Source organism: Arvicanthis niloticus, chromosome 19 (genome assembly GCF_011762505.2).
Source record: "Arvicanthis niloticus isolate mArvNil1 chromosome 19, mArvNil1.pat.X, whole genome shotgun sequence".
In the NCBI taxonomy this organism is placed as follows: domain Eukaryota; kingdom Metazoa; phylum Chordata; class Mammalia; order Rodentia; family Muridae; genus Arvicanthis; species Arvicanthis niloticus.
In genome coordinates, this window is record NC_047676.1 from 40332558 (window position 1) to 40345660 (window position 13103).

Here is a 13103-nt window from a genome sequence, read left to right on the forward strand (position 1 = left end):
TCTACCCAGCCACACAAGTGAAACACATACACACACACACACACACACACACACACTCATAAAGTTCAAGAAGGCCCTTTATTAATGATAATGATGTTTATTAGCCAAGTCTCCTATTCCTTTTCTGTTGTGCCTTAAAAAACAAATCCAGTTAAGGGGTAAGAAATGTTTAGTTAACATGGAATAGAATCCCATCTCCATAGCTGCAGCTATAACCATTATGTCACACCACTAACCCTTGATAGGGAAAGCAGGGGCGCAGGGAGGCAGTGAACAGCACAAGGCAACGAGGCCTCGTGAGAAGCGAGTGTTGAGTGTGGACGATACCCAGAAAAGCCACTCAAGAAAGGATTCACACTGCAACCCACCAAGCCTAATATTATGGCTCTAGAAAGGAAGTACAGCAAGCCATACTGACCTCATTCTATGGATTCAATGTCCCCTCCCAAATTCATACTGAGCTTCACTGCCTGTGCAGTTGGGAGGTGGGCCCTACGTTATGAGGCACCATTCCCCTGATAGGGCTTCCATAGCAAGCGACTCTGTACAGTAGACGTCACTTTGTCATAAAAGTGAGCTCTTTTCGGTGTCTCTTATCTGCTCTCACGATTTCCAAGTGATCCCTCCCACGTGTTCCAATTCGGAAAGGTCCCCATGAAGACCTCAACCTAGGGTCTCACAGCTTCCAGACTGAGAGTGATTGATTCATTATCTTTCTATAAAGAAACAGTAACACAAAGACAACTTAATTTTTACCTGACCTCTAAAACCATATGCAAAGATATAGTGAAATAGATTGTGTAGTGAATGCATGCTGGATACTATGGGTTAACATAATACAATTCATGAACTTTGGACAAATCAAGAAAACAGAATTCAGATTATGAATTCGAGGAAAGACAACCATCAACAATAAGATAAGCTAAGGGTATCATGTACCTGATGAGAAGCACTGAAAACAGAATGTCATCTATAATGTTATTGTCTAAAATTTCCTATCAGAGTCTAAGTATGAAGAAACTACCAGATAAATCTTAACTGAAAGATATCTTGCAAAAGAGCTAGGGTGGCCTTCAAAAAATATCAAAGAATATTACAAAAAAATGCACAAAATCATTCCAGATTAAATTTACATTCACTTCACATGCCAACCATCTGGAAAGTGATAGAGTGTCTGACTCTAGCATTCAGAACCCAGAACAGATCAAGCTAAATTCTTGCTCCAAATTAGATTTCCAACATGTCACTCCATGCCATGTCTCTGTCCCCTCTCTAGGGACATGTCTCTGAGGATGTCTCAGTTCCTGCTATAATTTGAATCCTTTAAATTTGTGTTTGTTTCCTGGGTCATGGTGCGACCAGTTCTGCTCTGTGAATATTCCTACCATATGATACACTACCTCCTCACAAGCCAAAAGCAACAGAGCCAAGCAGGCACAGACTGGAGACCTCCAAACCAGGGGCCAAAGTAACCTCTGCCTTTTCATAAGTTAATGGTCTCTAGTATTTGTCAGTAATGGGAAGCCAGCACAATTCCCAATTTATAGGATCTCAGTTTAATGATTCTTAGACTTTGCAATGCTACAAGTCCAGGAGAGACCATACTTCAAATGTTAGTCCTGGCCTTGTAGTGTGCTATAAGGCCCTGACTGGAGGTGCAATTGACCAAGAGAGCCACAGTTCCCAGTCAGCTAGACAATCATGAGTGAATCAACTGACCTCTGCGGCACGGAGTTGCTAAGCAGTGACAGTTGGTGAGTTCAATCATTCTGGTTTGACTTATCACGAGTTTTTCAATACATAAAACCATCATGGGTCAAGGGGCATCAGTAGGGACTTCTTTGGAAAACAAAAACAAAACAAAACCTATAATTCAATCAACTGTTCACCCAGCACTAGGGAGGCAGAGGCAGGCAGATCTCTTGAGCTTGAAGTGGGCATGACCTCTCTAGCAATTTCCAGTTCTAGTGCTACCCTGGCTACAGTGTGTAGCAATAGAAACTGAAGAGAGACAGTGAGGTGGGAGGAGGGGGGAAGGGGAAGAGGAAAAGGAGGAGAAGGGAAGGGGAAGAAGAAAGGAGGAAGAAAAGGGAAGGGGAAGAGGAAAGGAAGAGGGAAGAGGAGGAGGAGGCAGCCTTTGCAGCTGTGGTGGTGATGAAGTGGTGGAGCCACTGAATACAGAGCAGCATGGCTGCTTTCTTCGATAAGATTACAGTGAGGCCTAGGTTAGAAAAAGCTTACTAAACAGTTCTGAGGCTGTGATATAAGTAATCTGCCCAGTGTGCAAATAAGGCGTGTAGGTACGTTCTTTGGCACAAAATGGTACTGTTAGCACTGGGGGTCCAACAGAGAGGAGAGGGACTGAAATCACAGAGCCCAAACCGGAGACGTGACTACATAGAGGTGAAGCCTAGGTCCACTCCTGGGTGTGCAGCGAGCGGGGCTGCATAGAGAGAGGGGCTCCATAGCGAGCCAGGCAGTGCACTGAGCCAGGCTAGCAAACTCCACACTGACAGGAGCACGGGGCCTGAGCAAGAGTAAGGGTAGGAAAATGGTGAGTATTTTGTGGGGGTGCACTGGCTAGTCTTATGTCAACTTGACACACAAAACTAAAGTTATCTAAAAGGAGGGAACCTCAATTTCTAAATTGCTTCCATGAGATCCACCGGTAAGACATTTTCTTAATTAGTGGTCAATGGGGAGGGCCCAGCCCACTGTGGTGATGCCATCACTAGGCTGGCCCTGGATTCTATAAGAAAGCAAGCTGAGCAAGCCATGGGAAGCAAGCCAGCAAGCAGCACCGCTCCATGGCCTCTGCATCAACTCCTGCCTCAAGGATTCTGTGTACCCTTCCCCCCCACCATGAGCAGGCCTGAGAGACCTTGTTTACCACAACAAGGTCAAGTGACAGGATCTAGGTGGAGTTACCCACCTTGACTGCCCAGAACACAGAAGCAGAACTGCCCCTGGGCTTGCCTTGAGACATCTCTGGTGACCTGGAACGGACTATGGATTATCCCACCCATCTGGAACCAGGAGGGGTTGTGGGTTGGACCTTCCCCTTTAAATTGAGAGCTGAACATTAAAGCTTGGGGCCTTGATCAGAGAACTTTGTCTTGGCCTCATCTCTTCACGCCCTCCTTCCCCCTTCAATTCCCAGCCCCCCTTTCAGGTGAACCCAGTTGACTTGTGGCCGCAGGCGGCTACAATTCTGTCCTGTTTGAGTTCCTGTCCTGACTTTCCTTTAATGTTGAACAGCAATGTGAAAGTGTAAGCTGAGTAAACCCTTTCCTCCCCAACTTGCTTTTTTGGTCATGGTGTTTCATAGAAGCAATAGAAACACCAAGGGACTCGTGGGAAGGACCATCAGGAAGGATTGCATAAAGAAGTCTTGACTTCAGCATTCCCCAGGCTAAAACACCCAAACCAAAGAGATTTTATCTTATTCTTAACTGAAATCCAATTTCAAAAGATAATCTTAGGCACTCCACAAACCACATGCATCCCACGGTGTAACTGTTTTACTAGATTCTATACTATGACTAGTTACTACCTAAACAGCAAAGAGAACAGCTCTTAATAGGTTCATTAAATCTAAACCTTTTTAATTCACCTCCCAGGAAAGTCAGAGACATAAGTCAGAGTCTTCTACTTGAGGATTATTTTATTGGAAGTAAAAAATAAATCAATCTCAAGTGTCATTTTCGGCCTCAAAACATACAACCTTTTCGTACACTCCTCAGAAGTGTCAGAAACAACCCAAACTACATATGTTAACTAATCTTTCTGTGGCAAATACATACACACACAGACACGCACATACAAATACACACACACACAGCCACACAAACAGACACACACATACACACACAAACACAGGTTCAAATTGTGAAATATCCCATGTTCCCCATAAGCACCGGTGTTTCAGCACTTGGTCCCAATGGGTGGTACTGTGAAGTTGGGGAGGTGTAAAATCTTTAGGGGGTGGGTCAGTGTGGGCAGTCTTCAGTGCTACAGCACTGTCCTGAGGCGGGTCCCATCTCTGCCTCACTTTATCTTGAAGCTTTTTATTCCTTTGCCATGACTACAGACAACTCAGCCTCCCGCACAGTTCAGTCTATGCTGGAGTCTCAAGCATTACCTCAGTAAACAGCTGGACTCATTACCACTCCTCCCCCTGTCCCCAACTACAGTCACTCAGCCATTCAACATACTCTGAATGTACTGCTAATGCCTGTCTGCATCATGATGATGACGATAACGATGACGATAACGATGACGATGACGATGACGATAACATTCCAATCTTAGCATCAGGCCTACACTGGCATCTCCTCCAGGACAGACTGCATTAAGATACTCTAAACTTCCCCTCAAAATGTCCATACCCTTCCTTACTCCAGAAACCCATGAATTCAGCTATTGTGACTAATATTTTGTCAACTACCACAAGCTACGGTCATCTTGAAAGAGGAAATCTTAATTGAAAAAAAACCAAACAAATGCCTCTGTAAGACTGGCCTATAGGAAGTCTGTGCTGCATTTTTTTTTTTTTTTTTGATTAATGATTGATGTGGGAGGGCCCAGTCCACTGTGAACAGTCGAGGGTTGTATAAGAAAGTAAACTGAGCAAGCCAGGAGAGAGCAGGCTAGTGAGAAGCATACTTCCACAGCCTCTGAAAGATAGAAAAATCATAAGTTGATCCCCTGGACCCTACTCTTAAAAGCAAAGACATAAAAACCTCTAAGCCAAACACTGTGTCACCTCAGTCCCAGGAAATTAGCTGACCATTTGAACAGATGGCCCTAACTAAACTAACCTTAAGATTCATGGTGTCAGGATGCTATGGGCCCGAGATTAGCCTGGCCGAGCTTTGAACTAACAGCCTTGAGACAGTTGGTGCCAGGATGCTAAAAGTTTGAGATAAGCCTGACCCCCTTGAACTGGAGCTCATGATATATAGTGTGAAACTAGTTCGAAATAGCCAATTATAAAGTGACACACCATCCATCTTAAGAATTTGAGATCAAATGTATGGATGACCTAGTGACCTGTTCCCACTCCTTCCCCCTTCCCTAACTCCACTCTCAGCCTTTCCCCTTCCCTAACTCCACCCCCCCACCTGGTTTGTAGATTCCCCCTTAAAAGCTGTAAACTTCTTTTATTTGAGGCTGAATTCCTCTGCCCCTGCGTGGGCTTGAAGTGAAGACAGCCCTGGCTAGCCAGTAAACCTCATGTGATTGCATCAAGTTGTGTTTCTCGTGAGTGATTTGGGGTGCGTCTGCAGTTCTCCACGGATCGGTGAGGTCCTTTCCCAGTGGGCTTTACACCTCTACTTCAGTTCCTGCCTCCAGGTTCCTGCTCTGACTTCCCTCAATAACAGACTGACTGGGACTTGTATGCCAAAGAAACCCTCTCCTCCCAGAGTTGCTTTTCATTGTGGGTGTTTCATCTCATCGCAGTGATAGAACGCAAGCTCTCATAGCTACTCAAATGCAACAGATGGGATTAAGGAGCTTATGGGCAGTAATCCTCAATTATGCAGGTAGGCCTGATGGAACCACAAGGTTACCTGGGAGATGAGAATTAAGGATCTCAAAGTCACAGAAAAGTTTGGAGCCGGAGCAAAGGTCGGAGGGAGAGCAACGCTGGCAAAGACCACAAGTCAGAGAACACAGGCGACCACAAGAAGCTCAAGACAACAGGGAATGCGTTCCCCCCAGGACCTCTCCGAAGAACAGGGCCTGCACTTTATCCCAGTAAAACTCACTTCAGCCTCTCTGTCTCCAAAGCTGCAAGAGAATACAGTTTGTACTGCTTTAAGCCAGAAAGAAAAAGGCCGTGGTATCTGTCACAGCGTAAGCAGCTAACACCGTCCTCATATGCCACAATATATAACACTGAAGGTCAAGTCAGCCAAGATTTTATCAGTCCTAGACAATCAGACTGAGAAAAAAAATCACTTTCATAATTGTGCTTACAGTAGTACTATGTGCAAACACTAATAGCACCACTAGTAAAAACTTACCCTTATCATTTTATTTTAATAAAACAGGCAGCTCTCCCAATCTGCCTCCCAAAGAAGTCACAGAAGTTGAATAATCTCCACTCACTACCAACTGACTCTTCCTCCGTGTCCTCCCAGACGGTTACTCATCTGAAGTAGAAAGCTTGCTTTAGTGGTAAAGCACTATTCAACGGTTCTGCAAAGGCAAACGAGAATTGAAGTCGTTTTTAAACCTCTTATTACTAACCAAACCCTGTAAGTCAAGCACACTTTCCTGCTGTTATTTATCTCCAAGCTCACTCATCACTTGCTTGAGTTTACTTTGCACAGCTGCTCGCAGTGATAAGCAAGCAATCAGCCCCTGTGGCTTCCTTGTCTTAAATAGCTCGATTCCTAAGAAGCTCTTGGTCAACCAACCCCCCAACTCCATCACCTGCACCTGCCCTCTGTGAAGGTTTCAAAGGGGTTTACAAATCCACAGGAAGCTAAATGTATCATCCTACCCACCCTGTATCTAGCTAGCATCAGGTAGAACAAAAACCACTGTGCTTCTGGTTACATGATGGCTGTAGTTCTCAGCTAAGTCTGGTGGCAATTGTAGGGCCCATGAAGAACCCTTGCCCCCCAACTCAAGAGGGAAGTCCAAAGCAATGCCTCATGCACCACTGGGACCGAGTTTATCCACACCTGACCACAGAAACCCAAGTCACATGATTAAGCCTGGCCACTCTGCATTGCCAGGATCTCATAAAATCACAGAACTACAATTGTACTGTGAACTTTTGGCCTGAAGTGACTTCCCTTCGGCCTTCCTGACCAGAACCATATGAATGTTACTTAATACCCAAAACGGTCTAGAACCACACAACAGGACGCCTTTTGTACCAGAAACTCAAAACCTCTTTGTAATATATCCTGATATTACAGGAGAACCACAGCCTCCTGAGCCACACCCACAGGAAGTGAGGACTTATCTCCTGGGGTGCCTGGTTGGGAATACAGTTTTACTTGGTTTTTGTTTGTTGTGTTATACAGTCCGCTCCCCCCTCCCCCCAGCACTGTTTCTGTTTGTTCCTGTTTTAGGAGTCATTATAAATATACCCCTGGTAATTGTTTGCTGTAACTAAAGTTTTCCCATCTTCTATACCAGAGCGTCTAGACAATGGTCGATCTCTTTCAAGCCTTGGAGGAGTCAGGGGAGAGCACACACAGGCTGCTGCTGTCTTTGTGTAATGACTCTGTTGAGGTTTTCAATGTTTAAAGGTTGCAGAATACATCACCCTTGTACAACACATTTACTTTTATTCCTTTTATCTGTTCAATACATGCTACATTTGGGTCCTGATAACTTCAAATTAAGGATCTCTAGTATAAAATTTTTGTTCTTGCCTTTTAAATGCCATTTGGCAGTACATTAAAAGCACTTAACCTCAGCCACAGAACACTGTTTCTTATGTATAAACTAGCCCACATCTTTTAACTGTCCCTCCTCTCTCTGTTTCTATTTGGAAATTAGCATTTATTTCCAATATGAATTTTCAATAATTTTCAATAATTCAAAAATTATTTTCAACATGAACGTTTGGTTGGCACATGCTCTCTGTCTAATAACTAATGTGTATTTCCCCCCCTCACCATGCTAGTGTACTTTGCCACAATACTACTACAGAAATCCTGTCATGGTACAGGAGGCAAGAAATCTTCCATCAGGATGCCCACGTGGTCAGGTGCTGGTGAGCACTCCACTTTGGTTACAGATGACCACTTTCACAGCTGCTGTTCACACAGCAGACTATGAGACAGGAAGCAAGCCTCTGGCTACTCTTCTTCTAAGACAGTAATCTTCTGAAGGCTCCACCCGCACAACCTCACGTACACCTGAGCATCTGGCAATGGTCCCATCTCCAGTGCCACCACACTGATAGTTAAAGTTTTAGCATACAAATTCTTTAGGGGGACAGACCTCAAACCACAGCACTTCCCTTCTAGGGGCTAATTTTATGAGCCTTGAAATGAATCCACGTGCAGATAATGTTTACTGAGGACTCAGAGACGAACACCTGCAAGGGCTCAGGACCAGGCTAGATGCTAGGTATTTACTGATGAATGCACAGGATGACTGTTAATGGCGGTCCTGGTATTCCCAGATCCTAGATATAAACGATTGAGTACACTTCCATCCTCTGGGGGAACATTCCAAGACCTTCAGTAAGTTTCTAAAACTTCAGATAATACCAAATTCTGTATGCAGTATACTTATCTTATGTGTGCATTCTTATATCAAAGCTTAATTAATAAATTAGACATAGCAAGCAATTAATAACAACTAATAAAATAGAGTAACTCAATAGAATGACTACATTGGAATAAAACTGTCCACATCACTAGCTTTGCGCCTTTCAGTCCACTGTTAAAAATTACTTGAACATAAGCGATGTAATACGGTGACAGTTTATTTAATAACAAGAGCCGAAAAGTTAAATGACCTTAGTGAGCGAGGAGTGTATACAGCAAACATACACCAGGCCTAGAGGGGATTCATATACTACAGGAGGATACGAGACAACCCAAGATCCATCTTGCTGCTCAGAATAGCATGCAATTTAAACTTCTGGAATTTTCCATTTTAGTGTCTTTGGACTCACACTCTGCTGTGTTGTTGACTCACCGAGGCAGCCATGGAGACGTGTCCCTCAAACTTCCCTTCCACAGAAGCACAGTTGATTGTCAGCTCCCAGCTGCCACAACTTGGGGCTCACCACATCGCTCCTGCTGAGCTGTGTATCTGCCAAGGCCTAAAGGTAAGAGGCCTGGAGGTGGGATTTTTCCTCCCAACATGGAATTTCTTTAACATGCAGCTTTGCTCAGGAAGACTCCACTTGCCCAGCGTCAACCTCCTCAGAACTGTGTCTAGAGTCTATCTTCCCCACCCTCTCTCCTCTCCACTTTAATAGATGTCTGATGAACAGAGGTTCTCTCTGCTTCTGCTGGTCCCCATGATTGTCTGGATCTCATGTGCCAATAGGTTCAGGTGATGAACACTTACATCTCCAGCAGAAGACATCATCTGTGTATGTTCAAGAAACTTTACAAGGGGAAGCACCACAGAGGAGGTAGGTCAATGGGGCAGTTTTTCCTCTTTTAAGATTTCTGCTCAGCTATGCGGTCACAGTAATGCGGTCACAGTAATGTGGTCACAGTAAAAATGAAGTATAAACTCTCCCCTTCACACACCCCCACACTCCTCCAACTCAATTTTGCAACGCCAAGCCAAAACTTGCCATTTGCTTCTCAGAAGACTAAAAACTGCACCAAATAATTCCAAGTACACAATGTCATCTTTCTGGGGACAAATGCCCACCTGTGATATGCCACTAAACAAAAGGTGGAATAACTTTATCACTCATAAAGGAAAATTAACATAAAAGGGCTCACTTGAATACAACAGAACATTCAACATCCCTGTACTTGCCATGTGCTGGATGCTATGCAAAAGTCCCAGAGATGTGAAGACAAACACAAGACGGGCTCCTGTTCGCAAGGAAGGTGGGGACAGTCTGAGTTCTTATCTTTTCCTTGGAATTCTGCATTATTCATTTTAAACAATCTCCTTCAACTTTTTGTATACATTAATACATCATCAGTGAAACTTGGGTGAGAAAACAAAATGACTTTGGGCAAATCTTCGGAAATCTTTACTTAAAACCATAATTTAACATCCAAAAGGAAACAGTGTCCCCTGCCTACAACCTCAGAACTCCCTCCTTGGACCTTCAGAGGGACAATGCCAAGACATTTTGTCACTGAATCTTAAGATATTTTTTTAAAGACTTGTTTACGGTTTACCCTGAGAGATGCCTCCCGTATTCCTGAAGAAACAGGAGTGAGGCAATAGTCAATTCACCCAGCCTCATAACAACAAACAAATCCCTGTTGTCTTCTTTCTTTCCCTGTTTTCTTATTGCTGCATTGTGAAATAGAGTAAAGGAGACATAGTTTATAGAATAGCATTCCAGCCACTAAAGTAGAACATTATTGTACCGTTTGAAGCTAATTTCCTTCCCTCCACTTTCAGTGTCTTGACCTTACACTACTGATCATTTCAGTCTAGACGATTCTTCAGCGATTAGACAATTATACTGTGAGATGTGTAGCAATCTCCTGGCTTGGATTCACTAGATGCCAATAGCCTCCCTTCCATCGTTACCCCAGGTTGTAACAACCCAAAGGCCCCTATGTGTTGCTATGGATCCCTGTAGGGCAAAGTAGTGTTGAGAACTGCTGCCTGAGAAACAACCACAAGCTGAATTTCTGCTTCAAGTTCATAGAAATGAATTCCTGTGCTTTTCTACGACTTCCTTCTCTCAACACTGTGAAGGTATCTCCACGGTGTGCTATGCCTATGTTATCTGTGTTGCTGGAGGATAACCCACTGTCCTGTTTTTACAGAGAATGGCTCCCACAGGCTCATATGTTTGAACAACTCATGCGCAGAACTGTTGGAAGAACTATTTGGAAGGGTTAGGAGGTGTGTCCTTGTTGAAGAGGGCGTGCCACTGGGGCCAGCCTTTGAGGTTTCAAAAGCCCACACCATTCCCAGTTAGCACTCTCTACTTCATGCTTGTGGATCAAGACATGAGCTCTCAGCTACTGCTCCAGTGCCTGCCTGCCTGCCTGCCTCCATACCCCACCACCATGATGGCCATGGGCTCTCCCCTCTGGAACTGTGAGCCCCAAATCAGACATTTTTTTTATTATAAGTTGCCTTAGTCATGGTGTTTCATCACAGCAACTACTAGTACAAACTCCATGGTTTATTTTAATCCAGTTTATTACTGACAGATATTTATACATTTTTGATACTTTGCATCTATGAATACTTCTGCTACAACCAACCACTCCCTACATAGGCCTTGTAATTAGATCATTTCTTTAGGGTTTATATACCTAAGAGCAGAGTTACTTACAGAAGTAGCTCATGTTAGACTGTAGTACGTTCCAAAATTGGGCAGTGGGGGCCAATTCCCAGTGTTCTTCAACACGTGGTCTTTTACTTATTTTTTTCATGTCATTTGGCACTCCAAAAATATACAGTGCTCCCATATAAACACCATTTCTACAAACAGCAAATAAGAGCTGGCCATATTCAGGCTGTGCTGTGCTTGGCTGCAGTGAGAACAGATTACAATTAAATGCCTCACCAAAGAATTGCCTCTGTTTCCTCCCCTGTTATTTTCTTTAAAGAAAATACTCTAATTTTTTTTTTTTTTTTTTTTTTTTTTTGGACATCTGCTTTGTGAGCAAGTTGTCGAATTTCTTCCATCTATCTGCTTTTCCCTAGGCTAGATGATAGAAGACAAGGATCACTAAACACAATAAACACCATGTTGTCATGAAGCTTAAACCAGACATTCCATTCTCGACTTCAAGCACATCAGTTAAAAAATGTGACTTACAGTGCTTTAATTACATTTTGTTTTAGGCATATTTCCTAAGCGATTCCAAAGATAACATCTTTGATATAGCTTTTAGTGGATGTATGTATAAATGTACCATATGGGTGTGTGCACATGCGCAGGTGGATGTGAACGTGTATGTGCAGGTACACAAAGAGGCCAGAGGTTGGTGCCAGCTCTCTTCCACAATGGCTCTCCATCTTTAAAAAAAAAAAAATAAAAAACAACAACAACAAAAAAAAAACAGAACTTTTGCTGCCCTGGAGTAGAGGTGGTGTTTTGTTTTGTTTTTTTAAGATTTACTCATTTTTATTTGGTGGAAGTTTTGCCTGCATGTTTTTATCTGTGTGACATGTGCATGGAGTGCCTGTGAAGGCCAGAAGAAGGTGCTGGAACCCCCTGGAACTAGAATTACAGACTGTGAGCCACCATACCATGTAGGTGGGTTCTGGGAATTGAACTTGGGTCCTCTGGAAAAATCAGCCAGTGCTCCTAACCACTGAGCCATCTCTCATTTCATCTCATCTCATCTCATCTCATCTCATCTCATCTCTCATTCTTCCATCTTATTTTTTTGAGACCAGGCCCCCTCCATGAACCTGATGCTCACTGACTGGCTCGGCAGGCCATCATAACCCTCTCTTCCCTCAGCGCTGGGATTGCAGATACCCCATGCCACACTTGGTTTTTAATGTGGGTTCTGGAACTTGGGTCCTCATACTTGTGCAACAGTCACTGTACAGAATAAGCCATCACCTCTCCACCCTCTTGGATACAAATTGTTTAGTTCAATTTTTATTACCACATAAATGCCCACAATCCCTGTAATGAACAGAAAAGAAACCAGCACAAAGAGAGAAATGCGCATACACGATGCATTGAATAGGCTCAAGTTTGAGAGGCTGAGTCCTTGACCTCATGACACTAAGGAAGTTCTGGATGTAGAACTCATAGACTCAGTCAAGATTAAGTTCCTAAAACTCACAACTAGTGAACAGTGAACATGAGTACCAGATGCTCTGACTTTCTTTAGCTGGCTACTTTTAGCACACTAAATTAGTACATAGTCAAAGTAACCCTAGCTTTATACAGACTAACATGGTATTTTGGCTTATTGTCATCACGTAAAAGTTTCTCCATAGATTTTTTGATGCCACAAATCTCAGCATGGGTGGTTTTATCTGTTGCGCCAAAGACAGTAGGTAGAGGATTCCCTAGATTCCCATGGTGGTAAAAAAGATGGCTTTGAAAAATGATCCATTTTGAAGGCCAACCAGTAGTCATACCAAGCACTTTCTATCAAAGATTCCCATGTCTTCAGACAATTTCCACAGGACATTGAATTCAGTATGAGAGGAAGTTAGTCAGAAGAAGACTGAAAAGCTGAAGGCTACTTGCACATAATAAACAGAATGGTACATCAGACTGAGACAATAACTCGCTGGATAAAGTTATTAACGCAACAAAACACTCCAAACATTCCAATCACTCACTGGTCCTAGATTGAAAAGATCAGTGAATGTTAGCAATCACTTCATATTAGGGTCTCATTACCATAACTGTAATACTACTAGAGCTATTTTTAGTGAACGCATGACTGAATCATCCTGGGATAACGCCACTGGTTGTCTCAAACCCG

The 13103-nt window shown here is 43.3% G+C and overlaps 1 protein-coding gene across 2 annotated transcripts in view; it reads right to left on the bottom strand.

Annotated features, from left to right (window-relative positions):
* The window catches only part of Arl15 (ARF like GTPase 15), a 375043-nt gene that overhangs the window by 337004 nt on the left and 24936 nt on the right, over positions 1-13103 (bottom strand). Inside the window, exon 2 of one of the 2 annotated variants that reach the window (XM_076916199.1) lies at positions 6030-6204. The exons of the other annotated variant lie outside the window; for it this stretch is intronic. Coding sequence (XP_076772314.1) covers positions 6030-6038 — 9 coding nt within the window. The 5' untranslated portion in view covers positions 6039-6204. The remainder of the gene's footprint in view (positions 1-6029; positions 6205-13103) is intronic. 2 annotated transcript variants of the gene reach the window in all.